Source organism: Stenella coeruleoalba (genome assembly GCF_951394435.1).
Source record: "Stenella coeruleoalba genome assembly, chromosome: 2".
Lineage (NCBI taxonomy): Eukaryota > Metazoa > Chordata > Mammalia > Artiodactyla > Delphinidae > Stenella > Stenella coeruleoalba.
This window is the reverse complement of record NC_137147.1, coordinates 110,129,205-110,157,072: the sequence shown is the minus strand read 5'-3', so window position 1 is coordinate 110,157,072 and position 27,868 is coordinate 110,129,205. Positions and strand designations below refer to the sequence as shown.

Below are 27,868 nucleotides of genomic sequence, written 5' to 3'. Positions count from 1 at the left end.
TCCTTCGCTTTCTGTAAATGCTTTAACCCTTTCCACGCAACACTTAACAATAATAACAAAAAAGATCAGTTGCTGGCCAGGAACTAGAAAGATTTGTTGGGCCTGTTTCCTTTGGGTTGTCTGGGGGAGTTAAGTCATGCCTGGGGGCAGAGAAGAGACTTTTAACCCAGACATCTCCTGCATCGCTTTCTCAGCTCCTGGTCTTGGGGGCCAGAGCCTAGAGTGAGGTGAGGAGCTAAAAGGAGAACAAAGAGGGCCTGGGACTTTAGGGCGGAAAGAGGAACTGCTCCTTTGACTGACTGAGCAAGGTATTCCTTCATACTTCCTACAAAGGTTTACATTTGTTTACAAATAGGGCACCTGCTGTGTACCAGGCACTGCGTGAGGCAACACGATGGCAGCACAACTGGCAAGCAAACCCAGATGGAAATGTCCCACGCCTTCGCGGAAGGCTTATTTTCTGGTGGAGTAGGCTGTGATAAAATAATCATAAGCACAATGTCAGATAGCAATAGGGTTAAGTGCTGGGAAGGAGACAAGCCGAGCTGAGAGTGTCTGATGGTGGGGATAGAATTTAGGAAGGTCAGAGGAGGCTTTCCCAAGGCGACCTTGAGCAGGGGTCTAAAGCTTCTCTGCTTGGGACTTCCCTGGCTGTCCAGTGGTTAAGACTCCACACTTGCAGCGCAGGGGACCTGGGTTTGATCCCTGGTCGGGGAACTAAGATCCCACATGCCACGCGGTGCAGCAAAAAAATAAATAAATTCCCACTAAAAAAATAAGTAAAAAATAAAATGAAGTTTTCCTGCTTGAAGATTGAGCACAATATCGGCATGCAGCACACACAAGTTTGTTAAAATGCAGAATCTTAGTCCCCCGCCCAGGCCTGCAGAATCTAAATCTGCATTTTAACCAGATCGCCCAGGTGATCCGAGTGCATATGAAAGTTTGAGAAGTGGTGCTAAGGGTTGAACTAGGAGTCACCAGTCTCTGTACAGCTTAAAACTGGAGGAGAACCTTCCAGGTAAGAGCCCTGGGGTGGGAGGGAGTAGACAGCGGGATGGGAGTCAAAGGCTATTTGTGTGCATGTGTACAGTGGACCCTTGAACAATAACAAGGGTTTGAAATGCGCGGTTCCGCTTCTATGCAGATGTTTTTCAATACATATGTATTACACGGTCTGCAGTTGGTTGAATCTGCGGACACAGAACCATGGATACAGAGGGCCAACTGTAAGGGAGGGTTTTGGATGGCTCGGGTGGGTACCCCCAACCCCCATGTTGTTCAAGGGTAATATTTTTTTTAAGTGGGAGAGACTTGGGCATGTTTAAAAGCTTTTAGGAGTAAACCAGTGGAGAGGGAGGGAGTGGGGAGGAAGTACAGTGAGGGGATAGACAGAGGAGGAGCAGTTCCTACAGTGTAGGTTTCTCAGCTTCGAATGCAAGCTGGCATCACCTGGGGAGCTTAGAAAATGCTGACGTCTGGGCCCTCCCCTAGAGGCTCTGATTCAAATGATCTGCAGGTGCAGCCAGCTTCCCCAAGTGACTCCAATGTGCAGCCACGGGTGGGGAGGGAGGGCGGGGAACCTCTACTGTGCTGGAAAAAAGTCTAGGAAGTGGAGGGCGATGAGCGGGGTCTGTTGGTGCCCAGGAGGGTCCCACATTCTGGAAGGTCCTCACATTTAGACACATGATGTTATTACCAAATGTATTTGTACCTATAGCCATTGTATTTGTGTGGGTATGTTAAAAAGCACTAATTTGTTGTGTTGAAACATTTAAAATAACTGCATTGGTTGTAACCAGGTTTTGGCATGTTCTCTACCTAGCACAAGACTACCACCCTTTTCCTGAAAGTTGCCTGGGTCTCTCTCAATGCAATTAGGAAAAAGATAAGGGAGACCCCATCCGATGACTTCTATTCTGTATGTGAAGTAAAGGGAGGGTGTTGGAAGCTTGGGGAGAAGGTTGAAGAGGGTTGTTACAGAGAATGGTACAGAGAGGTGACCACAGAAATGAGTAGGACAGCCAGGTGGTGGTGAGGGTCCATCTGGTGACCTGGACTTTGCAGTGGAACCTTCTGCCCTGAGTGGCGCTCCCCAGCCACTGCTCAGGAAGAAGCACTGAGAAGGTGGATCACAGAGCTCATCCATGGCTTTTGCCAGACAGTGAAAATATAGCAGCAACAGAGTTTAGGGAACTGAGACAATAACGCTGTTGGAATGGTGAATCGTGGAATCTAAGTTGGGTAAGGAGGGAATGAAGGAAGGGGAAGGAGAAATGGGATGGATCAGGAGAAGGTAGAGATGCTGGTGAGATCCAAGAAGGGTCAGAGGGAGTCTGTTAAACCAGAAAGCTGGAAGGAAAAGAGACTGTGCCAGAGAGAGAGATGCCTGAACTGAGGACCTTGGAAATGGAGCCAATTACTGGCAGTAAATGGGAGTGGTGGCTGAGGTGAGTGGGGGAGGGCACTGGAGATCTGAGAAACCAGATTTAGGACGTGTCTTCCACGTGGATGCTGAAGTCATTAAGGACAATGACAGGACTTTAGGTGAAGAGAAGGATGGGAAGCCATGTGCCAAAGTCTCCAGTGACTACAGGGGAGTGGCCAGGAGGTGGGTGGACAACCTCAGGGCATTTACCAGAGGATGGAAGAGTGTGGTTCAGGAGAGGCATGGGGATATGATCATGAAATGTGTGGATGGAGCCTCACGTCCCAGGAGACCTGGGAGAGGTAGGGGAGGGGTGCAGGGTGGAGGACAGCCAAGAAGTGCAGGGTATTATGGGAGATGCCAGTGAGGTAGAGAAAAAACTCAACGAGGTAAAGGTTTTAAGAATATGGCAGTTGTGCTCAAAGTTAGCTTTCTCCACCTGCAGCAGTGGCATCATCTCATCACTTGGGAACTTATTAGATATGTAAATTTTGGGGTCCCACCTGAATCAGCTGGGTGGGGCCCAGAAATCTGTGCTTTAAAAAAAAAATTTTATTGAAGTATAGTTGATTTACAATGTTGTGTTAATTTCTTCTGTACAGCAAAGTGACTCCGTTATACACATATATACATTCTTTTTTAATATTCTTTTCCATTATGGTTTATCATAGGATACTGAATATAGTTCCCTGTGCTATACAGTAGGACCTTGTTGTTTATCCATCATATACATAATAGTTTGCATCTGCTAATCCCAAACTCCCAATCCTTCCCTCCCCCACCCCCCTTCCCCCTTAGCAACCTCAAGTCTGTTTTCTATGTCTGTGAGTCTGCTTCTGTTTCATAGATATGTTCATTTGTGTCGTATTTTAGATTCCATATATAAGTGACATCATATGGTATTTGTCTTTCTCTTTCTGACTTCATTTAGTATGATAATCTCTAGGTCCATCCATGTTGCTTCAAATAGCATTATTTCATTCTTTTTTATGGTTGAGCAATATTCATATATATATATATATTATATATATATATCCACATCTTTTTTATCCATCTGTCAATGGACATTTAGGTTATTTCCATGTCTTGACTCTTGTAAATAGTGCTGCTATGAACATAAGGGTGCATGTGTCTCTTCAAATATAGCTTTGTCTGAGTATATGCCCAAGAGTGGGAAGCAATCTGTGCTTTTAACAAGCTTTTTGGTGATTTTTATACATGCTTAAGTTTGAGACCCACAGGAATATGGTTTTGGGAAAAGTAATTCACTTTATGGAAAAAAAACACCTGAATCTCATGAAATCTATCATCACATGAAAAAGTGGACTCCATATGGATTAAAGACCTAAATGTGTCCAAAAAACTATGAAGTTAATAATGTAGGGCTTCCCTAGTGGCGCAGTGGATGAGAATCTGCCTGCCAATGCAGGGGACATGGGTTCGATCCCTGGTCTGGGAGGATCCCACATGCCGCGGAGGAACTAAGCCCGTGAGCCACAACTACTGAGCCCACATGCCTAAAGCCTGTGCTCTGCAACAAGAGAAGCCACCACAAGGAGAAGCCCGCGAACTGAAATGAGGAGTAGCCCCTGCTTACTGCAACTAGAGAAACCCCGCGTACAGCAACGAATACCCAACACAGCCAAAAATAAATAAATAAATATTTTTTAAATTAAAAAAAAATAATGTAAAATGTTAAAGAATATCTTTGTGACCTTGGGGCAGGAATTAACTTTTTTTTTTTAAATAAATTTATTTATTTATTTTTGGCTATGTTGGGTCTTTGTTGCTGCTTGCGGGCTTTCTCTAGTTGTGGTGAGCCAGGGTTACTCTTCGTTGTGGTGTGCGGGCTTCTCATTGCAGTGGCTTCTCTTGTTGCAGAGCACAAGCTCTAGGCATGTGGGCTTCAGTAGTTGTGGTGCACAGGCTTAGTTGCTCTGCGGCATGTGGGATCTTCCCGGACCAGGGCTCGAACCCGCGTCCCCTGCATTGGCAGGCGGATTCTTAACCACTGCGCCACCAGGGAAGCCCCACGATACATCTTGCAAGAAGGCATATGAACAAAAGCATATATTAAACACCTTAAAATGGTAGCCCGTGCGGGGAGGGGTGGAAGGAAGTGGAAAGATAAAAGGAAATGAACAGCCACATGAATCAGGGACCCTGTGCAGACCATGGTGATAACATGCTGTGAACTGAGAAGGTGATTAACTCAAGCCTCTCTGCACCTGAGGTCCCACAGCCAGGAAAGGAGGTGGGTGGAGGGGGATCAATAATGTTAAAGATAAGGCCTTTTTTCAGTACATTAAAGATGTTTCTCTTTTTTTCAATAAAAGGCTGGAAAAAGTTTGGAGGAGGAGGACAGGCAGGAAAAGGAGGTGGGCAGAAAGGGCAGAAAAAAGAGGAGAGAGAAGAAAGAAAAGATGATGGAGAGAGAGAAGGGGGGCGGGTCGTGGACGTGGACGGCATTCTTTCCTGGGGTCTCTGGGCTGGACTGGAGACGGAAAGGGTCAGGGTTGCCTAAAGCCCTCTGGAGCTCTGAGGCCCCACGGGGAGGCCTATATTTCAGAAGCTCCTCTGAACAACCCGGGCTCAGCAGGACACGACGCGCTCCGTGTGCAGGAAACTGAGCAGTGCTGATTTTTGCATATCTTCCTGTCTCCCCCACCAATCCAGTAGTGTGTGGAAGGCAGAGTTAATAAAGTGATTGGACTATTTTTAAAGCCATTTGCACAAATAAAGTGTACCACCTTAGGTGTAAACACAGCGACCACTAATTGGAGACTGTGAGTAGGAAGGAAGAATACAAAGAACAAAAGGTAATGAAGAAGTATGTAAAGGCTTATTGATAAGGATGCTCATCTGGACATTATTTATGATAATGAAAAATTAGTAAAATAAGTTAAATGTCCAATAGTAGAGACTTGGTTAAAAATGTATGCCACATTCATACAATAGAATACACTAAAAATGAAGGTATGAGAGAATTTTTGATGTTAAGGAAAAATGTCTGTGATATATTGCTGTCCTAGGGAAAAGTCACAAAGAGTATGCACTGAATACTCTTTTTTTCTAAAAAATGTAAATGTTTAACTGCGTAGAAAGGAGACAGGAGTATCTTCACCAAAATATTAACAGCAGTAGACTTAAGATCATGCACTTTACAGGCATGTAAATTGTATCTCAAAACAAAGTTTTAGAAAATATTAACGCTAGTGGTCTCTGGGTAGGGTGATATTTTTCATTGTGTTTATGAAAAAACTTTATGGTAGTAAATATGTGTTCACTTTTGTAGACAGACAACAGAATAGCCACTTCTTTCTATGTGTGGGAGAGCATTCTGTGGGGAGTCTGGCAGTCCCTTACCCCACTCTGTCTAGAGGAGAGGCAGCAGAGAAATGGCGGGCACTTAAGCCTAGCCTGGCCTGGGAAAAGGCTGGCACTTGGCCTCTGTTTTCACCAGCCCCTTGACCAGCCAGCTCTGGCCAGCTCAGCCACTTACACGGCCAGAGCTGGTTGTTTCAGGAACTGCCCTAAGAGCTGCTGTTGCTTTCCTGGAAGATAGGAGAGCCAGGAGGCAAGGGCTGGAGAGGGATGAGCCAAGGTCACTTGATAAACGCTAAACACTATTTACAACCATATCTCTCACCCCTCCCGCACATCTCCTCGTCTCGTTTCACTCCCACAGCGCGGCCCGTGGCAGGTTAAGGGATGCGGTGGGCAGCATTCCCTGCGGGCAGAGACATGGGTGGTTTCGTGGCGGGTGGCTCTGCGGTTCGGCTCTCCCTTGCCTCTTACTGTAAACAATGCTACCATTATTGAGAGTTGACCATGTGCCAGGTGTGTGCCTACATAATTGCAATTTCTCACAACCCTCTGAGGTCCCTACTGTTCTGAGGCCTACTTTCCAGATGAAGAACTCGAGGCTCAGAGAGGTTAAGAAACTCACCCTAGGTAACACAGCCAGGTGGGTGGTAGTAGATTGGTGTCAGTAAATTGGCTTTACTATGCATGCGCAGGTAAGGGGAACCAAGTTTGGTTAGGCAACAGATCTAGTGTAACAACCCGGCCCTCCGGATTCCAGCTAGCGAGATTGCCCCCTGCGGGGCCTAAGTCAGGCCAGGCAGAGGCTCCCAAGGTCAGGGAGGGGGCGGCCCCATAGGCTCCACGGCCTAAGGGAGCCGCCGAGCCGTCGCGGGGACAAGTTCCGACTGGGACTAGTAGCGAGCCTAGTGTCGCCATCAACGCCCGGGGGCAGAGGCGGGGGACTGCTGGACAGCGGGCGAGGCCCGGAGGGCGCCTCTGGACAATTCCATCAACACGGGCGGGGCGGGGCTTGGCGGCAGCCCTCCATTTCCGGGGACGCAGCGCCGGACCGAGGGTATTCGCGGGGACATCCCGGGTCCCCAGGGAGTTGGGCCGGCCTGGAAGCAGGGACGAGTCTGGGGACACCCCGAGAAGAAGGGCTGCGCCGCCGCGCAGAGGTGACCCTGTCGTGGGCGGTGGTTGCGCGCGGGCCGTGACACTCAGGTAGGCGCAGGGAACAGGAAGGTCGGGAGCCGCGGCCCCGGGAGGAGGCGGAGGGAGCGGAGGCAACCCCGAGGCAGCCGCCGCCCCTGCCCCTCACTTCCCGCCTGGCCCCTCTCCCAAGAGGGCGCCACCTGCACGCTCTGTTGGGCACCGGCGCCCGCCACTGAGGGAGCCTGTTGTCATGGCAGCGCAGAAGGCCGGGCCCACGTTCCCATGGCCACCCGGGGCCTCTGAGCCAAACCTGCAGCTGAGAGGCAGTAATCCTGGCCCTGGAGGGAGATCATTTGGAATTTGGGAAAGGCCTTGGCCCCTCCTCGGAATGGTCTGGGTTTGACCTCTGAGTTAGGCTCTTTGTCATAGCTTCTACTCTCTGAGCGACAAAGTGGACATAGGGGTTAGGAGGGAAAGGAAGTTGGGGTCCTGGAAATGAGGCTGCTCTAGTGGCCTCCCTGGAGCCATTCTGGTCTGGCAAAAAGACTCAGGGGCCCTGGGTCACCTGGGTAAGGTCGTCAACCTCTGCTCACATCTCCTCACCTGTAATGTGAGTATGCCATTTGGTTTATGAGTCACAGGTTTCTTGTAAGGGTCGAATGCCGTAAGGACAGGGAAGCACACAATCAAAAAAAAATTTTTTTCCCCTGTAGATGGTTTAGCACTGGAAGAGATATAGAAATCCAGCCGGACCCACCCCTTATTACCATAGGAGAAAATGGATCCAGAGAAGTTAAATTACTTCCCAAGATGACAGTGAGTTGGGAAGGTCAGGATTTGAACCTAGTCTCCTGACTTCCAGGCTGTGACTGTTTCCTCCGGTGGTTATTATTACTGAAGCTCAGGGAAATCTGTGGTATTTCTCCTTGCAACCCGGGGCTCAAACTTTTGGTGACAGGTGATCTAAAGATATGGACACTGGCAGCAGGTGAACCAAAGATGGGAAATGGAGGCTGGCACCTTGAGGAGAGCCGAAAGAGCCTCTCTCCCTGGTGCATAGGTCCTATGCCTTGGGGCTCTTGCTTTTATCTGACAGGATTGCCCTAAATTAATCCCCAGGAGCCAAGCATTCAACAGCTTTCCTAAATACCATCTCTTCTGAAGCTAACAAATCTGTTGAGACTGTGTGAGCAAGAAATCCTTTGGCAGCCCTAAAGCAGGGAAGTGGGACTTCCCACATCAGTGAGGTGCCTTTCCTTTGAAAAGGTTAAGAGCAATGTGGACAAAGAGATCCAGAAAGGAACACTTGAATGAATCATTTGGAAATGATTTGAGACAGTCAACTAGAACAGAAAACCCATTTATTCATTTAGTAAATATTTACTGGGTGCCTGCTATTCCCAAACGTTTACTGGGGCTGGAGATTAAAAACCTGAGTTAGGCAGGTCTGGTCCCTGCACTCAAGGAGCTTATGGAAGAGATGGGAAGAGAGGGATGTGATGTGTAAATGAGTATTTCACTACAGCATCATGAGTGACTTGATGGAAATCTGAGCAGAGTACCGAGGGAGCTCAGAGGAGCAACTCTGGAAATCAGTTGAAAACAGCACGATTCTAGCCTGTGAAGCCTGGGAGCACTTCTGGTGCTCTGCCAGGTTGGCCTTTTGTTGGAGACAAAGGAATAAGTGAGTGAAAGTGTCTAAAGAAATGTGGACAAGGGTGGGTATTCTCTGGAAAGAAGAGTTTGAGGAATCTTGATGAACTGGAAGCTCTGTGAAGGCAGAACCGTGTCAGTTTCCTTCAGCTTCAGTGATGCTTAGAAGGCAGCAAGTGCACAAGAACTATTTGTTGAGTGAGTGAAAGAAGGAAGGGAAGGAGGGGAGAGGGAGAGAGGGAGGAAAGAACAGCAGCTTATATTATCAAGAGGAGGATGGCTATAACTGGAAGACAAAGCCCTGGTTGAAATTCTAACTATATGTAGAGCATCTACATGGTGTTCTGGATTCAGATCTAGTTTCTGGTCCTAGTCCTAACCTACCACTTATGTGACCGTAGCAAGTCCCTGGACCTCTCTATGCCCCACTTCTCATCTGTAAAGTGGGAGTATCATAATTCCTGTTTCATCCTGTTGTGAGAATTAAATAAATGACTGGTTGTAAAAAACTCAGCACAGTGGCTTACTTATAGTAAGTGCTCAATCAATGTTAGCCTTATAAGTGTCAGCTTTGCTCTGGGTGGAATAGTTTGCCAAATAATTCATGTCAAGGTTATATAACTACTCCTAAGTGAGGTATAATTTCTTTTTACCTGATAAAGGCTAATTCTGAAAATTCGCTTTGTCTTCAGACTAACACACCTCAAAGAAATTATTCTTTACTATTTTTTTTTCGCGGGGAGGAGGGCAACAATCTTTTTGAAATCAGTTGAAAGCTCAGATCCCTCTCATCAGAAGTGGCGTATCATTCTTGGGGTTCACAACTCACTGAAGCCGACCCTGGTGGTTAAGGGGCTCCCTGCTCAGTTCCACTGCTCACAGGCTGTAAGGAAAGAGCTAAGGCTCTTAGATAAAGAGTTTGAGAGGAGCAAGGCAGGTCTGCTCCCTTTCAGGGGGCTTATGGGGTCCCTGTGGACTGGGTGGGTCAGGCCCCAGGTCCAGGCCCCTTAGAGCCCCCTCCTTTGCTAGAGCCAAGCTGGGCCCGCTCAGAGCCTCGTGGCATCCTCCAGCCTGACACTCAGCACGTAAATGGTGCTGTCAGGCGTCCCAGGAATCTCGGGCCTAGGTAGCTGGTACGTAAGATCCCTGTCCAAGCATGGATCTTTGGTGCCTCCCTCACATTGGCTTTCTGTGAGCGTTGTCTCCTGGTGCCATTGCTTTAGGGTGGCAAGTGGGCACATCACCAAGGTAATGCATTCCTCCCTCCATCCTATCAAAGCAGTCTTCGGAGCCACAGGAAATCAATGGAACCCACCTGTTCAGTCCCCCACCTGATGGGCTCACCTGTCTAGGTCCACTCTCCACAGGCAGTGCTGGAACCAAGAGCAAGGCTCTCTGTCTGGGAGAAAGAGTTGTAGCCACCAGGTAACCTAAGGTGACTGGGAAACTGCAGAAGTCAGAGAGCCCCTCTTCTTTGGGAGGGGAGAGCCTTGGTCCTCTGGAAAGGAAGCTTAGTTCCCTGGGGTGGAGGAAGGGCCTTGGCTGGGTTTTCTTTCCCTTCATGTAGCAATGGCCAGGGGTCTAGGGCTCAGAGTAGGATTTACGGAAGAAGAACTTGGGGGCAAACGGAGAGGTAGATTCCTGGTTTCTTGAGATGTTGGGAATGGAGGGGCCTCAGGTCTGATAAGCCAAACTAGAAACCAGACTGTGTCCTAGACCCTTATGCTTCTCGCTCCCCATCCTTACCTGGCCTAGAACATCTACCTCCCACCTGTGAGTGGCTGCAGTGGTTTCAGGGGAAAGAGAGTCTCTGAGCATTAATTGTGCCCCTGCGGGATGACAGTTGCCAAGCATCAGCCAGGCCAGTTACCCAGGGTCTCCAGGCCCCTTTGGGGAGCAGGCCTGCGGGCACAGGCACACAGGCCCTCCTGAACTTGTCTTGGGGGCAGGGACATGACAGTGGCAACTTTGTGTTCTACCGTGTCGAGGCAGGGGCAGGCTGAACCCTGCTGGTTGCACCACAGCCCTGTGGGGTAGGGGGAATCCCCTCCCAGGGAGTGGCCAGCTCAGGCCCCGACAGGCCCCAGCAGGGGTGGCGCTGGGGAGAGCGGCAGGCTCTTCACCACAGCGGGCACACCCGGGGCCTGGGCTGGGCAGGCCGGTTCCTTCTCCCTGTAAGAGTTGCACCCTCAGCTCTAGGTTTGTAGGAGGCGGCTGAACCTGAGCGGAGAGCCCGGAAGGGGGTCCTCTGGGTTGGGCATCTAAGATGGTCACGGCCACTTTTAAGTAATGAGGTGAACCGATAATATAATGTGCGTTCACCACAGGCCAGTGCTGCCAGTCACCTTATGTGCACTGTCTCATCAGCTCTCCTAACAGCCCAGGCAGTACTGTTAGCGTTCCCATCTTACAGATGAAGAAACTGAGGCTCGGAGAGATCGTGTGGCTTGCTCACAGTCCCCAGAATGATGGATGGTGCTGAGATTATCCTTATGGAAGAACTGGTGTGTTCCTCCCCTGGATTTTTTTTTTTTTTTTAGTTTTTGGCCACACCCCACGGCATGTGGGATCTTAGTTCCCCCCCGACCAGGGATCGAACCTGCACCTCCTGCATTGGAAGGCAGAGTCTTAACCACTGGACTGCCGGAGAGGTCCCCATCCCTGGATTCTAATCACTTGGAAGAGCAAGCAACATAAGGGACCAGTGGAGGGGCGTGCGGTTTGGGGAACAGAGATGAGGCCATTTACATTTATTGCCAGACTCCGGTTAAAAGCCACCTGTGAGATTTGAAGGCAGTGTTCGTGCTGGCCCTGTGAATGCCCTCTGCTGCAGAGGGCACTGCCCCAGGGAAGCTCCCAGCACCCCCCACCCTGGGATCTGGAACTCATTGGCTGACTTAAAAGCACACACAGGGTGGGCCAGCTGGTGTCACTTCCTCATCAAAATGTATTGATGCTGCAGCCAAGCCCCGGAGGAGGAGACAGCAGCGGTGTGCCCAGCCAGTGCAGGTGGGGAGCTGCAGCTGCAGGTTGGCATGAGAGGAGGGCTCCGGGCTACGAGGGGACGGTGGCAGGGGGCCAAGGCCCTGGGAGCTGGGCCTTAGCCAGTGCGTGTCTTCAAGGCCTTACTGGGCAGCCTGCCAGCCAGAACCCGGGGATGGGAGGAGCTTGAGTGCTACTCCAGGAGGGGGCGGGTGGGACCCTGGGTTCAAGCTCCGCTGGGCTTGGCAGGAGGCCCCTCCTCCACGGCCAGCAAACAAAGCAAAGCCATGGCCTCCAGAGTAGAATTGTGGGGACTGGAGAGCCAGGCTCCCCTGGGTCGGAATGAGAGCGGGCAGGCCCGGCTGGGGGCAGCCTGGCAGGAGCCATGCGTACCCAAGGACAGGGCTGGCCTGCACCTGGGCAGAGGCTGTACCTATAGATGATTAATGAGTGTTGATGGCTTGAGAGGCTGACTGTGGTCTGGACTGACCATTCCACTGCCAGCACTTGCCCTGAGCCTCCGCTGCCTGTTTCCTTTGCGCTGAGCAGTTTAGTAGGACAGTGGACTCGTGTGTTCATTTGCTTTATATTTTGAGCCGTGCTTCCCTTTATTTTCTTTCTCTTGTAGCCTTTCATATTTCTCTTCACTTTCTCCCCCTTGTATAGCTAGTCTCATTTTCTTCTTTCACCTGATTCTACAGGTGAGGTGTTGTTTGTTTTTTTTTTTTTACCTTTCAGTCTCTAGAGTCCCACCCCGCCCCCGCCACCGGCATGATAACAGGTATAAGGTATACGTTTACACATAGGGAAATGGACAGATCTTAAGTGTACAGCTCGAGAAATTTTAATATTTGTATGCACTTGGGAAACCAACATCCAGATCAAGATATGGAGGGGCTTCCCTGGTGGCACAGTGGTTGAGCGTCTGCCTGCCGATGCAGGGGACACAGGTTCGTGCCCCGGTCCGGGAAGATCCCACATTCCACGGAGCGGCTGGGCCTGTGAGCCATGGCCGCTGAGCCTGCGCCGTCCGGAGCCTGTGCTCCGCAACGGGAGAGGCCACAACAGTGAGAGGCCCGCGTACCGCTAAAAAAAAAAAAAAAAAAAAGATATGGAATATTCTTGTCATCCCTAAAGTTTCCTTGTCTGCCTGAGAGGCATGTGGCCCTGTTTTGTTTGGCTTCTTTGCATGTACTCGTATGTGCGTTTTACCTCTCATTCTTGCATTTTTATCTTTCTTATGTGTGTGTTTGTGTGTACATGAGAGACAGAACGTCAGAGAGAGAGAGAGAGAGAGAGAGAGAGAAGGAAGGAGGGTGAGGATGGATGGGCAAAGGCTGTGTAAGTGTAGACAGAGAAAGGGCCAGACTTGATGCCTGCATCTTGCTGACTGGGGGCAAAGAGGAAGTGTTGCTTTTCTCTTCGTCTCTTTTTTTGAATTTTATTTTATTTATTTTTTATACAGCAGGTTCTTATTAGTTATCTGTTTTATACATATTAGTGTATATATGTCAATCCCAATCTCCCAATTCATCCCACCACCACCACCCCCGGCACTTTCCTCCCTTGGTGTCCATACGTTTGTTCTCTACATCTGTGTCTCTATTTCTGCCCTGCAAACCGGTTCATCTGTACCATTTTTCTTGGTTCCACATATATGCATTAATATATGATATTTGTTTTTCTCTTTCTGACTTACTTCACTCTGTATGACAGTCTTTAGATACATCCACGTCTCTACAAATGACCCAATTTCGTTCCTTCTTATGGCTGAGTAATATTCCGTTGTATATATGTACCACATCTTCTTTATCCATTCGTCTGTCGATGGGCATTTAGGTTGCTTCCATGACCTGGCTATTTTAAATAGTACTACAATGAACATTGGGGTGCATGTGTCTTTTTGAATTATGGTTTTCTCTGGGTATATGCCCAGTAGTGGGATTGCTGGGTCATATGGTAATTCTATTTTTAGTTTTTTAAGGAACCTCCATACTGTTCTCCATAGTGGCTGCATCAATTTACATTCCCACCAACAGTGCAAGAGGGTTCCCTTTTCTCCACACCCTCTCCAGCATTTGTTGTTTGTAGATTTTCTGATGATGCCCATTCTAACTGGTGTGAGGTGATACCTCATTGTAGTTTTGATTTGCATTTCTCTAATAATTAGCGATGTTGAGCAGCTTTTCATGTGCTTCTTGGCCATCTGTATGTCTTCTTTGGAGAAATGTCTATTTAGGTCTTCTGCCTATTTTTTGATTGGGTTGTTTGGTTTTTTTGATATTGAGCTGCATGAGCTGTTTATATATTTTGGAAATTAATCCTTCGTCCGTTGATTTGTTTGCAAATATTTTCTCCCATTCTGAGGGCTGTCTTTTCATCTTATTTGTAGTTTCCTTTGCTTTGCAAAAGATTTTAAGTTTCATTAGGTCCCATTTGTTTATTTTTGTTTTTATTTCCATTACTCTAGGAGGTGAATCAAAAAAGATCTTGCTGTGATTTATGTCAAAGAGTGCTCTTCCTATGTTTTCCTCTAAGAGTTTTATAGTGTCTGGTCTTAGATTTAGGTCTCTAGTCCATTTTGAGTTTATTTTTGTGTATTGTGTTAGGGAGTGTTCTAATTTCATTCTTTTACATGTAGCTGTCAGTTTTCCCAGCACCACTTACTGAAGAGACTGTCTTTTCTCCATTGTATATTCTTGCCTCCTTTGTCATCGATTAGTTGACCATAGGTGCGTGGGTTTATCTCTGGGCTTTCTATCCTGTTCCATTGATCTATGTTTCTGTTTTTGTGCCAGTACCATATTGTCTTAATTACTGTAGTTTTGTAGTATAGTCTGAAGTCAGAGAGTCTGATTCCTCCAGCTCCGTTTTTTTCCCTCAAGACTGCTTTGGCTATTTGGGGTCTTTTGTGTCTCCATACAAATTTTAAGATTTTTTGTTCTAGCTCCATAAAAAATGCCACTGGTAATTTGATATGGATTGCATTGAATCTGTAGATTGCTTTGAGTAGTATAGTCATTTTCACAATATTGATTCTTCCAATCCAAGAACATGATATATCTCTCCATCTGTTTGTGTTATCTTTGATTTCTTTCATCGGTGTCTTATAGTTTTCTGAGTACAAGTCTTTTACCTCCTTAGGTAGGTTTATTCCTAGGTATTTTATTCTTTTTGTTGCAATGGTGAATGGGATTGTTTCCTTAATTTCCCTTTCTGATCTTTCATTGTTAGTGTATAGGAATGCAAGAGATTTCTGTGCATTAATTTTGTATCCTGCAACTTTACCAAATTCATTGATTAGCTCTAGTAGTTTTCTGGTGGCATCTTTAGGATTCTCTATGTATAGTATCATGTCATCTGCAAACAGTGACAGTTTTACTTCTTCTTTTCCAATTTGTATTCCTTTTATTTCTTTTTCTTCTCTGATTGCCATGGCTAGGACTTCCAAAACTATGTTGAATAATAGTGGTGAGAGTGGACATCCTTGTCTTGTTCCTGATCTTAGAGGTTTCAGTTTTTCACCATTGAGAATGATGTTGGCTGTAGGTTTGTCATATATGGCCTTTATTATGTTGAGGTAGGTTCCCTCTATGCCTAATTTCTGGAGAGTTTTTATCATAAATGGGTGTTGAGTTTTGTCACAAGCTTTTTCTGCATCTTTTTATACTCTTTCCAAGCCACCCCCTGAGCTCTTTATAAACACCGGCATTCTGGCTGAGAAAGACTTGCCTACAACCCAGAGTGGCACAGGGGAGCAGGAGACACAGTGTTGGCTTGGGAACCACTCTTTAGCCCACGGGAAGTCAGCTCAAATGAGGTTTTTCTCTGTCGTCCTCCTGTTTTTTCCGCTCTGGGGAGAACAAATTAGCACACTGACGGAAGACAGTGGAGCCCACAAGGCCTGAGGCCACCATGCTGGGGGCATGGGATAGAGGGCTCATCTCCAGGCCAACAGTTGGGTCCCTCATTTTGTCTGCCCTGTGGAGATCCTGCTTGAGTGCCATGCTAGGCAGTGGGGTTTCCAAAGACAAGACCCATTACTGTCCTCAAGGGGCCTGCCACTGAGTTGGCATAAGACACACTTGAAGCGTCTGAGCAGCCATGAGCAGGATATAATTAACCACCAGGCGAGTCTCCATCAGCCCCTGCCTCATCTCCTCAGAGAGGAGCATAGCAGTCAGACAACCCATGTGTTGCCAAGACACTAGGGCAAGCCAGGCTTGCTGTGGCTTGAGAAGCGACCTGACATGGAGATTCAGGCACTCAACAAATTCTAATTGACCACATGCCACTATCAGGCCCTGTTCTAGGTAAGAGCTGTAAGCAGAAGACAGAAGGAAATGCTATGGGTAGTACCATGATTTCAATAAGATTTCTTGCAATTTTTTTCATATTATTGTTATTTTTTTTTTTTTGGCCGTGCTATGCGGCTTGTGGGATTTTAGTTCCCCAGCCAGGGATTGAACCCGGGCCCTCAGCAGTGAGAGCATGGAGTCCTAACCACTGGACCACCAGGGGATTCCCTCGTATTATTATTATGGATAATATGAAGAAATGTGGGCCGAATGGTACAGTAAGGAGGATACATAGCTAATTGTTCAACCTACAAAGGGTATTGATCAGTTTCAGCCCGGATGGAGGTTTCCAGTGTGCTCTGTTTTTGGCCCTGTCTCACTCAGTTCCCCCCCGCGCCGCAAATTTACAAAACACTGATATAAAAACACCCATAACTTTCTATATTAACCAACTGTTAAAACTTTGCCATAGTAGCACTCACACTCTTTTTTTTTTTAATTTTTATTTATTTATTTTGGCTGCGTTGGATCTTCGTTGCTGGGCGCGGGCTTTCTCTAGTTGCAGCGAGCGGGGTCTACTCTTCGTTGTGGTGCGCGGGCTTCTCATTGCAGTGGCTTCTCTTGTTATGGAGCACGGACTCTAGGCAGGCGGGCTTCAGTAGTTGCAGCACGCGGGCTCAGTAGTTGTGGCTTGTGGGCTCTAGAGCGCAGGCTCAGTAGTTGTGGCACACAGGCTTAGTTGCTCCGTGGCATGTGGGATCTTCCCGAACCAGGGCTTGAACCCGTGTCCCCTGCATTGGCAGGTGGATTCTTAACCACTGCACCACCAGGGAAGTCCCCACACTCTTTCTTTCTAATACACACAAAGAACATGCTTGTTTTGGCTGAATCATTTGAAAGTAACTTGTAGACATCGTGATATTGCACGTCTACAGACCTCAGCAGGCATCTCCAAAGAACAATGACATTCTCCTAAGAACACAATACCATTATTATAACCTAAGAAAATGAACAATAATGCCGTAATATCATCAAATACACAGTGTGTGTTAAAATTTTCCCAATTGCTCTATGGCTTTTTTTTTCCTTCAGAATTCAAACAAGGTTCACATATTGCATTTGATTATCATGTCTTTTTAGTTTCCTAACCTAAAACAGTTCCCCTGTCCTTTTTGTCTTTTCATCAGTTTGATCTTTTTGAAGAGTCCAGGTTATTTGTCTTGTAGAATGCTGGATGTATCTGATTGTGTCCTCATTATTAGATCTGGCTTAGACACTTTTGCTACAATGGTTGATGAGTTGTATATTTCTTATTGCTTCCTATCAGGAGGTAAATGATATCAGGTAGTCCCACTACCAGTGATATTACTTTTGGCCACTTGATTAAGATGGTGTCCACTGGGGGAAAAAAAAAGAAAAAGATGGTGGCCACCAGAGTTCTCCCTTAGAGAAACATTTTCCCACTGGTAATTAGTAAAAGTCATCTGTGGGACAGATTTTGAGACCTTGTTAATATAGTTTCCTAAAAATCTGCCACCCAAACGTTTAGCATCCACTGATTATCCCTGTTTGAATCTCGATTTTCTAAGTCTACCATTTCTTCTACATTTATCCGGCAGCACTTTTCTACAGAGAAAAGCATCCTTTCTAGCCCTTCTCTTTCTCTGTCTGTGCTTCGCCGAGTTTTACTGTGGACTAATGGATTGTTTTATTTTGATGCATTAGAATCCATTACTTCCTTATGCTTTCTGTTGCTCAAATTGTCCCAAGTTTGGTCATCCAGCTGGCCCTATATCCTTTGGACATGACCCCATTAGTCTTTAGTCACTTCCTTGTTTCCCGGCCCAACACAACATCCCAGACTCACCTTGTACTTTCCCTTTCATTTCTACAGGGAGTCCTGGAACCTTTTATTGGAGAGTAATATTTAGAAACCAAGAAGTGGGTGCTAGGTCTGCTCACCTAATATTTTTATCAATGATTTTAATACAAGGTCAAGAATGCTTATCAGATTTATAGATGACTCAAAACTGGGAGAGGAAGCCTAATGTATAATAGAATCAATATTCAAAATGACCTCACTAGGATGAAATCTGGGCCAGAACCAATAGATTTAAAGGAGATCAATACAAAGTCTTGTGCTTAGGTTGAAAAAGTTAATTGCATAATTTCCGGTTTGGGGGAATCCTAGACCAAAGTCGATATCAAAAAGCAGCTCTGGGGCTTCCCTGGTGGCGCAGTGGTTGGGAGTCTGCCTGCCGATGCAGGGGACGCGGGTTCGTGCCCCAGTCCGGGAAGATCCCGCATGCCGCGGAGCGGCTGGGCCTGTGAGCCATGGCCGCTGGGCCTGCGCGTCCGGAGCCTGTGCTGCGCGGCGGGAGAGGCCACAACAGTGAGAGGCCCGCATACCGCAAAAAAAAAAAAAAAAAAAAGTAGCTCTGGTTGTTTGTTGACATGTACCAGCAGTATTCCATGACTCTCAGGCTGCATTCATTCATTCATTTGTTCAGCCAATACTTACTGAGGGCCTACCATATGCCAGGCACTGTTCTAGAGGCTAGGGATGTGTTAGTTCCCTTCTCAGTCAACATTCTTGGGGGTGAGAAGGTGGGTAGGCAGTTCAGACAATAAAGAAAAACCACAACAAATAAATCATATAGTGTTTTAGATGATGAGCGCTTTGAAGAAACATCTCAGGGCAAGGGGAATATTGGGGGAAGTTCTGATTCTTCAAGGTTATCTTTGAGGAAAGATTTGACAGAAACAAGGGACTCAATCAGTTTCTGGGAAGAGTGCTCCAGGCAGAGAGAGTAGCCAGGGCAAAGGTCCTAATACAAGAGTGTTCACAAGTGTGCTTGGGGTAGAGTGAATGGGGGAAGAGCAGTGGATGATGCAATGGTGGTAGGGGTGAGGTAGCCTAGGGCCTTGCAGACCACTGTAAGGAACCACTGGAGGGTTTTGAGCAGAGGAGTGCCATGACTTCACTTTGGTTTTGAAAAACTCCCTCTGGCTGCAGAGTTGAGAAAAGATCGTAAGGGGCGCAAGGGTGGAAGAAAGGAGACCAGTTAGGCCGCCCTTGCAGCACCCAGGAGAGGGCAGTAACTGGGCCCCCAGGAGGTGGTAAGTGATCAGACTGTGGATTTGCTAGTGGACTGGATGTGAGGAGCAAGTGAGAAGAAAGGAATTAAGGTTTTTAACCTGAGCAATTTAAAGATGGACTTGCCATTAAATGAGATGGGAAAGGCTCACACAGATGGAGCATGTTTTGGGGAGGGAGAAGGGAGAGATCAGGAGCTTGGTTTGAGACCATGTTGAATTTAAGATACCTGTCAGAAAAGAGAGCCTGGTAGAAATGTTGAGGCCAGTTGGAGTTTAGGACAGAGGTCCTAGCTACAGACAGAAACATGGACATCACTGGCTAAAGATGGATTGACACCATTAATAGCGGCAAAGTGTCCCAGGCCTGGGCAATGCTGGAACTACAAGTAGCTGGTGCTGCGCACGTCCCATGCGGAATTCTGTGTCCAGGGCTGGGAACCCCTGTAAAAGGGGTACTGCTGGCCTGGACCATAGCCATAGAAGGGTACTGGGATGGTGGAGGTACAGAAATCATGGAAGCTTGCTGTGCACGAGGAGACCTGGGACCACGTGAGCACTGTGCCCACCCCCTGAGGGCCACCCTGTGGGAGGCCCTGGGAATGGGGTGAGAGCAAAAGGTGCCAGCTCTGAGAAGGCTAATTTTGGCTGGGGGTGAAGAGCCATTGCGGCTAATTCCTGGAGGAACTGTCCCCACTGCCATGGAAATGACTGGCAGAGGTTTTCAAAGTCCTTTTGACTTGAACTACAGGAAGAATTACACTTTACTGTGATCCTGTGCACACTTAGGAAAAGTTGAAACAAGTTTCCTAAAGCTTACTTATCGATAATTTCTATGGTCATTGCACTTTGGTATCTTCCATTCTATTTCTTTTTTAATGCTGATAGGGATCCACTAAATTGATTTCAGGATCCACTAAGGGATCCAGTCTGCAGTTTGAAACCCCTGGTCTCAGCACAACTGAACTCCACCCCTGGGTATTCACACTGCAGGAGGATTGAGGGTGGGTGCCTCTGGAATTCCAGCCTTAGGGAGTACTTTCCCCTGCCAGGCTACGTGCAGGTTGTGGAGAAGGTCCACCTCCTTGGCAGTACATTAAGTCCTATTATCCCACTTAAGCTAATCTTGCCCGGATCCCCCCATCCGAGGTTTGGCTTCGTGCGGACAGAATTCCAAACGTGGATGACCCCGCAGGGTACCTAGATTAAGTGTTAAGCCTCTAAGTGAACACTCAAGACCTAAGGTGGAATGACCCCTGCAGAAATTAGGTGCAGAAGCAACTAGCCCCGGAGTCTACCAGCTCGGCGGAGTTCATTTGGTTACGGACAGTGGGTGCCAGGAGCATTGCGGGGGGACGGGGGGGGGGGGCGGCAGGGATAAAGGGAGAAGACACGGGAGCGCAGTGTAGAGACCCAAACGTTTTCCCAAACGAACGCGCTGAGGGTCCTAGAGGAGCCGGAAGGGGCCGGGGCGGCTGTGGGAGGGTCTGAGAGGTGGGGGCGGGGAACTAGGGGTCTGCTTTCCTCCGTGCCCCCGCGCTCCCGCGGACTCGGCTGGTACTGATCCCCGGGCTTGGCCCCCTCCGGACGCGCACCAAGCTAGGTGCACCCAGCTGGCGCCCCTTGAGCCTCCAGCGCCCAGGAAGGAGGAAGGGGAAAGGGGTGGGTCGGGCACGAGCTGAGCAGGGAGAGGCTGGACTAACCGCCCAACTTCCTCCTTCAGCCCCTCCCTCCCGCACTCGCGGGCGAGCTTCGACCGAACGGAGCTAGTGGAAGACCGCGGTGCAGCTGGGGGCGGAGGGGCCAGGGTTCGCAGCAGCCCACGTGACCCCATTTCCCACCCGGTTCCAGCCCCCAGGTCCGGAGGCGGGGGCCCGGCGACCGACTCCCGGCCGGACTTCGCGGTGGGGCCGCCGCCCGCGAGTCCTATAGAGCCACCTGAGCCGGAGCCCGGAGGACGCAGTCGCTCCTCGCTGTCCGAGTCCCGCGCGCCGCGATGGGCCGGGGGAGCCGGCCGCCGCCGCCTTTGCTGCTGCTGATGCTACTGCTACTGCTACCGCCGTCTCCGATTCGGGCGCTCGCCCCTCGGATCAGCCTGCCTCTGGGTGAGTGCTGGGGCGACCCCGCGGGGGACGCGGGCTGGGGTCTGGGGGAGGGGAGGCGGCCGGAGAGGTGCCTCGCACGGAGGTTGTGGTGACAAAGGAGGGAGGGAGGGAGGGGGTCTGTCGGAGGCTTGGGGTCCATTAGGACCCCTCCTCCTTTCAGAACGCTCCTGGGAAGGAGGGAGAGGAGAGGGGAGCTGTGGGGCCGCGGGCCCCTTTCTTCCATTCTTTTTAATGGACAGGGAGGGGATCTCTCGCCCGCTCTGTCGCCCCGGCTCGCCCCTTGGTAGGGCGCCCTTTCGGCGGTGGCGCCCCCCCTCGTTCCCCACCCCCGGTGCTGGCTGCCCGCTGGTCCGCCTGCCCATCTGCTTGTCTTTGATGCTGACCAGAGCCAGCCGCGGTGCCCCCACCCCCGCCCCCGAGGGCGGCGCGGAGTGGAGGGGGCCTTGGTTGCCGTCCCGTAAACACTGGGGTCTGGTATTACAGCAAGTCGCAGCAGGACTCGGGAACCGCGGCGGGGCGGGTGCCCCATTCTCCCTCCGCCTCTTCATCCTGGTGGGCCAGCGCAGCCCGCCCCCACCGCGCAGGCTTGGTGGGATCCCCCCAGGGCCTGGGAGCGACCATACTAGGGATGGGGGCAGCTCTGGGCTCCGAGACTTCCAGGCCCTGGGAAGGACTGCTTCTCAGAGTCACCCTGGAGTACCATCCTCATTGGCCACGTCCCTCGCCTGGTGCTCACGTCTGCTTCTCTGGCCCCCTCCCTTCCAGCCCTCCACTCTCCCCTCTCCTTACCAACCCCCCCACCCCCGCCACTTTCATCTCGTTGCTTTTCCAAGTCTTTGAAATCAGAGGGACCTGGATTCCAGTCCCATTTCTGCTACTGGGCAAGTGAGCCCCTTTTCCCTGTGCCCTAGTTTCCTCATCTGTAAAATGGGCACTGTCATAGGTATTTTGCAAGGCTATCTTAGAGATTTCATGAAACCAGGTGTATTACTAGGCAACATATATAGATGCCCAATAATGTTTCTCCAAGCCCTTTAACTTGTTGGTTGTCACACTGAATGAATTAGAATAAAGGATGTATAAATTAGTGTTTACAGACTAAAATTGTACCAGCCTTCCTTCTCTTTACAGCATCCCACTTCTAAAAGCATTTCATTTACAAAAGGAAGGAGTAGCAGAATCAGTACTTAAATTAAGTCAGGGCCACTAGGGAAAACCCTACCTGAAATATTGCAGGATAATACTGAGAAGATGGCCTGGGTTCAAATCCTGCCTCAGCCACTAGGTAACCCTGTGACCTTGAGCAAGCTACTTAACCTCTCTGGGCCTTGATTTCCTCATCTGTAAAATAGGGATAATGATGGCACCCACCTCAAAGTTGTGAAGGTTAAATCATTTTCTGTTTGAAAAGTGCTTAGGGCAGGGCTTGATACGTAGAACCCGCTTAATAAGTGTTAACTATCATCATTGCTATGTGTTAAGCACAGGCTTCATTTTGGCATATCCTGCCCAGAGCTGGGGTTTGTTAGTTTGACTACAGCCCCTTGGGTGCTCCAGCTGGGTAAGTGAAGATAACAGGTGTATCCGGACCCAGGCCTGCTGCCTCGCTACTCTTTCTGTTGTGGCCACCACTCCCTTTGCCCTTAGACCCTCTCAGCTCTGCAAGAAGGCGAGGTGAGGGGGGAACAAAGGCTCTGATGGACTCTACTTCTGGCCCTGGGAAAGTTGGACTGGTTCACGGGGCCATGTCAACTGTAGCAGGTATTGTGTCCAACTCTGAAGCTGGCTGGGGACCACTCATAGTGTGAATGAAAGACAGAAGGGGGAGCTGTGCGGAGGAACTGAGAGGACCTGCTTCCTGAGAGCAGCTAGAACACTTGGTCATGACCACCCACTGCCCTGAAACCTGGCCCACTTCCACGTATTCAGCACCATGGCCTGGCCGTAGTACAGGCTACTGTCACACACTAGCACCCCTTGCACAGGTCAGGTGGTGCTATGGTCTGGATGTCTGTGTACCCCCAAAATTCATATGTTAAAATCCTAACCCCCCAAAAGACTAAGACACTCAGGCTCACCTGTGAGAACCCACAGATGCACACATTTAGTTTATGGCACAGAGGTGCCCAGTTGAGGGGTGGAGGGCCTGAAATGCAGTTTATACTCTGCTTTCCAAGCTGTGGAGCCTAGAGAAAAAGACCTTCCGCTCTCTTCTTGAGGCTGGGACTACCCAGAGGGGACTTCTTTTTCTAGTTCCACCAAAGCCCTGGCATCGTTTAGCAGCACCCCAGCCCCTGAACTCGTGAGCATGTATCCACACTTTGCTGAGCTGCACTGCGCTGCACCCAGAGTGCTCGCCTCCCTGGCCTCCCTCCAGGACCTTGATCCCCGCTGCCCCCATCCCATCTACATGCAGGTCCTCCCAGCTGGCTGGGAGCCCCAGAGGGGGATCCCCGGTGATTGAGCAGGCACACCCTCTGAGCATGGCCTGAGGCGGTTTCCTGCCTCATCCCTGGGGGCTCATCAGATGTTCCTGGCAGTGTGCCCATACCGGGCAAGCCCATGGTGACCATGGGATGCTGGGCTTGAAGCCCCAGGCCTCTCCCTCACAGAACAGGGAGAGAGGCATGGAACGGAGAACACACCCCGCTTCCTGCCACCTGCCCTCCTGTACTGAATTCCCACCCAGGCTCTCCAGGGGCCCGGATGCCTAGGGAGAATGGCCTGTGTCTGTGGTTTAAAACAAAATCCTTGGAAGTAGAGCATCCAGTTTGCATCTGAGGTCCTTCGTGTGGAACCCTCATTACTGTTGATCAGCAGCAGATTCCTGGGGCCATGAGGAGGGGGTGCCCCACTTGTGGTCTCACCCAGTGGACAGGAGTGGGAGGAGGACTGGGGGCTCCAGGGTCAGCTAGGCAAGCAGTGGCCTTAAGAGGAGGTTTCTTGTCTCTGTGAAAGGGACGCTTCAAAGAAACATGTGGAATTTTGGTTCTGTTGCATCGGAGACTGTGCAGTGAGGACAGAGGCCTTGCAGTGGTCAGGAGCAGGAGAGACGCGGAGTGGAAGCAGTGGGCCTGGGCATGCCGTGCCTTCCAGCCTGGCCGTGCGGGCGGAAACCAGACAGCCTGCTGCTGTGCTCATGATAGTCATGTCGGATCCCCTTATTTGGGCAATTAAAAGGAGTTACTAATTACCCCCTGCCCCAGAAGTGCCTGGCTGGAAGACTCTGTACACAGTGTTTCCAAACTAGACTGAATATAAATCCCTGGGCCTGCAAACCGCAGTCAACAAAACCCCATTGAGCAGAGAGAAGAGCGCATTGGCCTGAATCAGCTGCTTGTCCTCTGACCTGGAGCAGGCACCCAGGGTCATGGCTGCCCTGAGAAGCCCCATGCAAGCCACTTTCGAAGTCTTTTGCTGGCTGGTTACCGGCCTCCCTCCTTGATGTGGCCTCAGCTTGACATGAGCATTTGTCTTCAGCTCTGTCCCGTGGGCTGGCATCTTCATGGCCCTTCAGCACAGAGCTGTAACCGTGGTGCTAACAGACGGCTCACTGCACAACCTGGGGCAAGTGCCCACCTCCTCCAAGCCCATTTTCACATTGGGAGTAATAGCAGGATCCATCTCTCAGGGTCCTGAGAGAATTACGTGAAATAATGTGTGTAAAGTGTTTGGCCCGGTGCTACGTCCCCAGTAAAAGGTAGTGGCTACTCTTCTTTGTGGTGGAAATTCCCTGCCCGCCTTGCTGGGTGAGGTTATTTGCATCATTTGGGTAGATACTGGTGAGTGCTGGCTGTATACAGGCCCTCTGCTAGGTGCTAAGACCTTCTGGCCAGGGAATGAAGTGGTGCAGACCCCACCCCCTAACCTGGGGTAGGAGACCAAGCAAGTCGCCCGAGGGCTGACTGGAGGCCATCGTCAGGGGTCCTGCTTAATTTAGTCCACTTTTCAGGTGCTCCTGGTTCAGCTCTTTCAAAGTCCTCCTCTGCCCTGAGAACCTCCTCTGCCTGGGGCTGGACTGCACCTCTGCCTCCTCCGTGTCCCTGGTTGCCTCCACTCTGCCCTCTTCATAACCCACATGTAGCTGGGTGTTGAAATGCCTGTGTGCCAGCCCAGCAAAGCTCTGAGCTTGCACAACTTTTGGGGCATAGCTGGATACACCTGCACGTTCCTCTCCTAGACAGGGGAGACAGGATGGCACGGGGCCTGGAGAAAAAGCTGGACTCAGGTCATGTCCGTCACGCCTTCCTTTGTCCCCTTTCTTAGGGCCTGTGGCCCCACTCCCCCATCCCTGGGTGCTCAGGATCGGAGGCCTCTGATGTGGTCCTCCGTGTGGGTCGAGGGGGAAGAGGAGTGAGAGTACGTGAGACTCTCATGGTCTAGGCTGGCCTGACCTCAGGAGCTCCTGCTGCTGCTTTTTCCTAGCCAGCACCCCCGCCCCTCCCCCTGCCTCTCCTCTTCCTCGCATTCTGACCTCCCTGTCCTGGCAGTGCTCCCCCGAGTCCAGGATGGAAAGTAGAGCCCTGTGCGGTCCCCCTGGTCACTCTTCAGCCACCCACCACTCCTGTGTGACCGTCTCCACTATGGGGCAGGAACCAGCCCTTAGGTGGCACAGCTGGCGTCCTTATGTTTGTGTTCCACCATCCAGCACCTAGAAGAAGGTAGAAGGTAAGGTAGCAGGTATAGGGCTACTGTGGGCACCAGGCTTTTAGTATATTATTTCCACTTACATGGTAGATGGAATTATCCCCATTTTACAATTAAGGTAGCTGAGGTTCAGAGAAGAGAAGTATCTTGTCCACGTCACACAGTTCTGCCTTGCAAGCCTGCGACCTGACCTCTTCTCTGTGGGACTTGTTTGGTCTGCACTCATGGGTCCATCTGAGAAGCCCATCCTGACAGCTTAGTGGAGTTCAGAGAGGTGGGGGGCCTGTGGTGAGGGGGTTTCAGTGGGGATAATAGACAGTAGACAGAAACCTCTCATTTTATCTTCAATTCTTTTTTAAATTTTATTTATTTATTTATTTTTGGCTGTGTTGGGTCTTCATTGCTGTGCGCAGGCTTTCTCTAGTTGTAGTGAGCGGGCACTACTCTTTCGCTGTGGTGCGCGGGTTTCTCACTGCGGTGGCTTCTCTTGTTGCAGAGCATGGGCTCTAGGGGTGCGGGCTTCAGTAGTTGTGGCACGTGGGCTTAGCAGTTGTGGCTCATGGGCTTAGTTGCTCTGCGGCATGTGGGATCTTCCCGGACCAGGGCTCAAACCCGTGTCCCCTGCATTGGCAGGTGGATTCCCAACCACTGCACCACCAGGGAAGCCCCGTATCTTTAATTCTAAAGAGGGGCCAAGTGCACTGACTTGCTGCCTCCCTCTTAGCCTCCCCTTGCCCATCCTCTGAGAGAGGTGTTAACTGGAAGAGGGAAGAAAACCACCCGGGAAGGAGCACCCAATGTGTGCTGGGTGCTGGCCTGGGGTATGGAGGTGCTATTGTTTCATCTCGTACAGATGAGGGACCCGAGGCTCTGAGAAGAGAACTCATATTGTCAGGGCCGTGCAGCTAGAAGTTTCGGGGCAAAGCCTTAGACCACAAGCTCTCTGCCTCAAGAATCACATTCTTCCCATGAGAACATCTGGCTCCTGCTTCACCGGTGAAATGTACAAAAGCAGTGAAATGACCCAGCTCAGCCTTTGAATAATTGATAGGTTATGTATTTCCATCTGGTAAAGAAACCTATTGAGGTCACTCCTTGGATGGGACAAGGGATCCAGCTAAGGCCCTGATGGCACAGCCATGGTCGGAAATAGGGCAGACCCGGCAGACTTGGCCAGGAGCGCGGTGCACCAGAGACTGGGGCAGACAGACGTTTGCAAACGGGGGAGCAACAGGCCAGAGCCAGCATGGAGATATATTTTGTTTGGCATCCAAGTGTTTTAGAAAAATTTTAATTAGTCACCAATATTTAAAACTCAGGAAATTTTCTATAAAAATCCAGGTTTCCAGTTCTTCTGAAGACCTGATGAGGCTTAGCCCTCATTGCATTGAGTAGCAATGGTCTGCGAGGAAGCAGCAGCTACCCCTTCAGAGGGGCTCCTGCCTGTAGGAGGCTCCACCCCCACCTGCCCTTGTCCCCTTCCCTGTACAAGTGGGCTTCCGAGGTGGTCAGGAGCTGGGGGTTTACTCAGAGCAAGGATGAGGAGTGGGGGTGGGGTGGGCGGCATGGGTAGGACCAATCCTAATTGTTGGTGGCCCCCTAACCCTGGAAGCTTGGCATTTCCACATGCTGTGTTTATTTGGTCTTCCCAGCAACCCTGCGAGGGCTCCCTCCCAGAAATGGCAGGTATCTTGTCTAACTGGTCAGTGATAATACTCAGGACTCACACACAGACCTTGTGACTCTCCTTTCCGGTCCCTGTGGCCTCTCCCATCTCCCTGCAGCTCTTTCAGCTGTCACACTTCCATCTAGACCCTGGGATTCCAGGACTGAGCTCTGGGGAGGGGACAGGGCAAGGGCCATGCTTCTCAGACACACTCTCGCGATCGTGAGGCTTCAGGACCTCTGGACTGCCCCCTTTGAATCTGGTGTCAGTCCCTGGACCAGAGCACCCTGAATTGGGACTTGGGACACTCTTAGTCATTCATTCAATCAACAAATGTTTATTGAACAACTCCTTGGAACTCCCCTGGCCAGATGATACAAATATGGGCTGCAAATAATAAGACAGTTTTGATCTTCAAGGATCAAAGCTTGGTGAGGGAGACAGGGCATCTGAGGCCCATCATTGTCAAATAATGTGGCCAGTGCACTGCGAGAGGTGTGAGCAGGAAACGATGGGTGCACAGGGAAGGGGC

General features: G+C 49.9%; 1 protein-coding gene across 8 annotated transcripts in view; it reads left to right on the top strand.

The window, feature by feature from the left end:
- The window catches only part of SEMA4B (semaphorin 4B), a 94,689-nt gene that overhangs the window by 48,835 nt on the left and 17,986 nt on the right, over nt 1–27,868 (top strand). For 5 of the 8 annotated variants that reach the window (XM_079912428.1, XM_079912430.1, XM_079912429.1 and 2 more), the window contains one exon: nt 20,770–21,023. In XM_079912428.1, the coding sequence (XP_079768554.1) occupies nt 20,915–21,023 (109 nt within the window). In that variant the 5' untranslated portion in view covers nt 20,770–20,914. Of the gene's footprint in view, nt 1–976; nt 1,022–6,767; nt 6,959–20,769; nt 21,024–27,868 lie in introns of those variants that run through there. The other 3 variants (XM_079912434.1, XM_079912427.1, XM_079912433.1) reach the window with 3 other exon arrangements.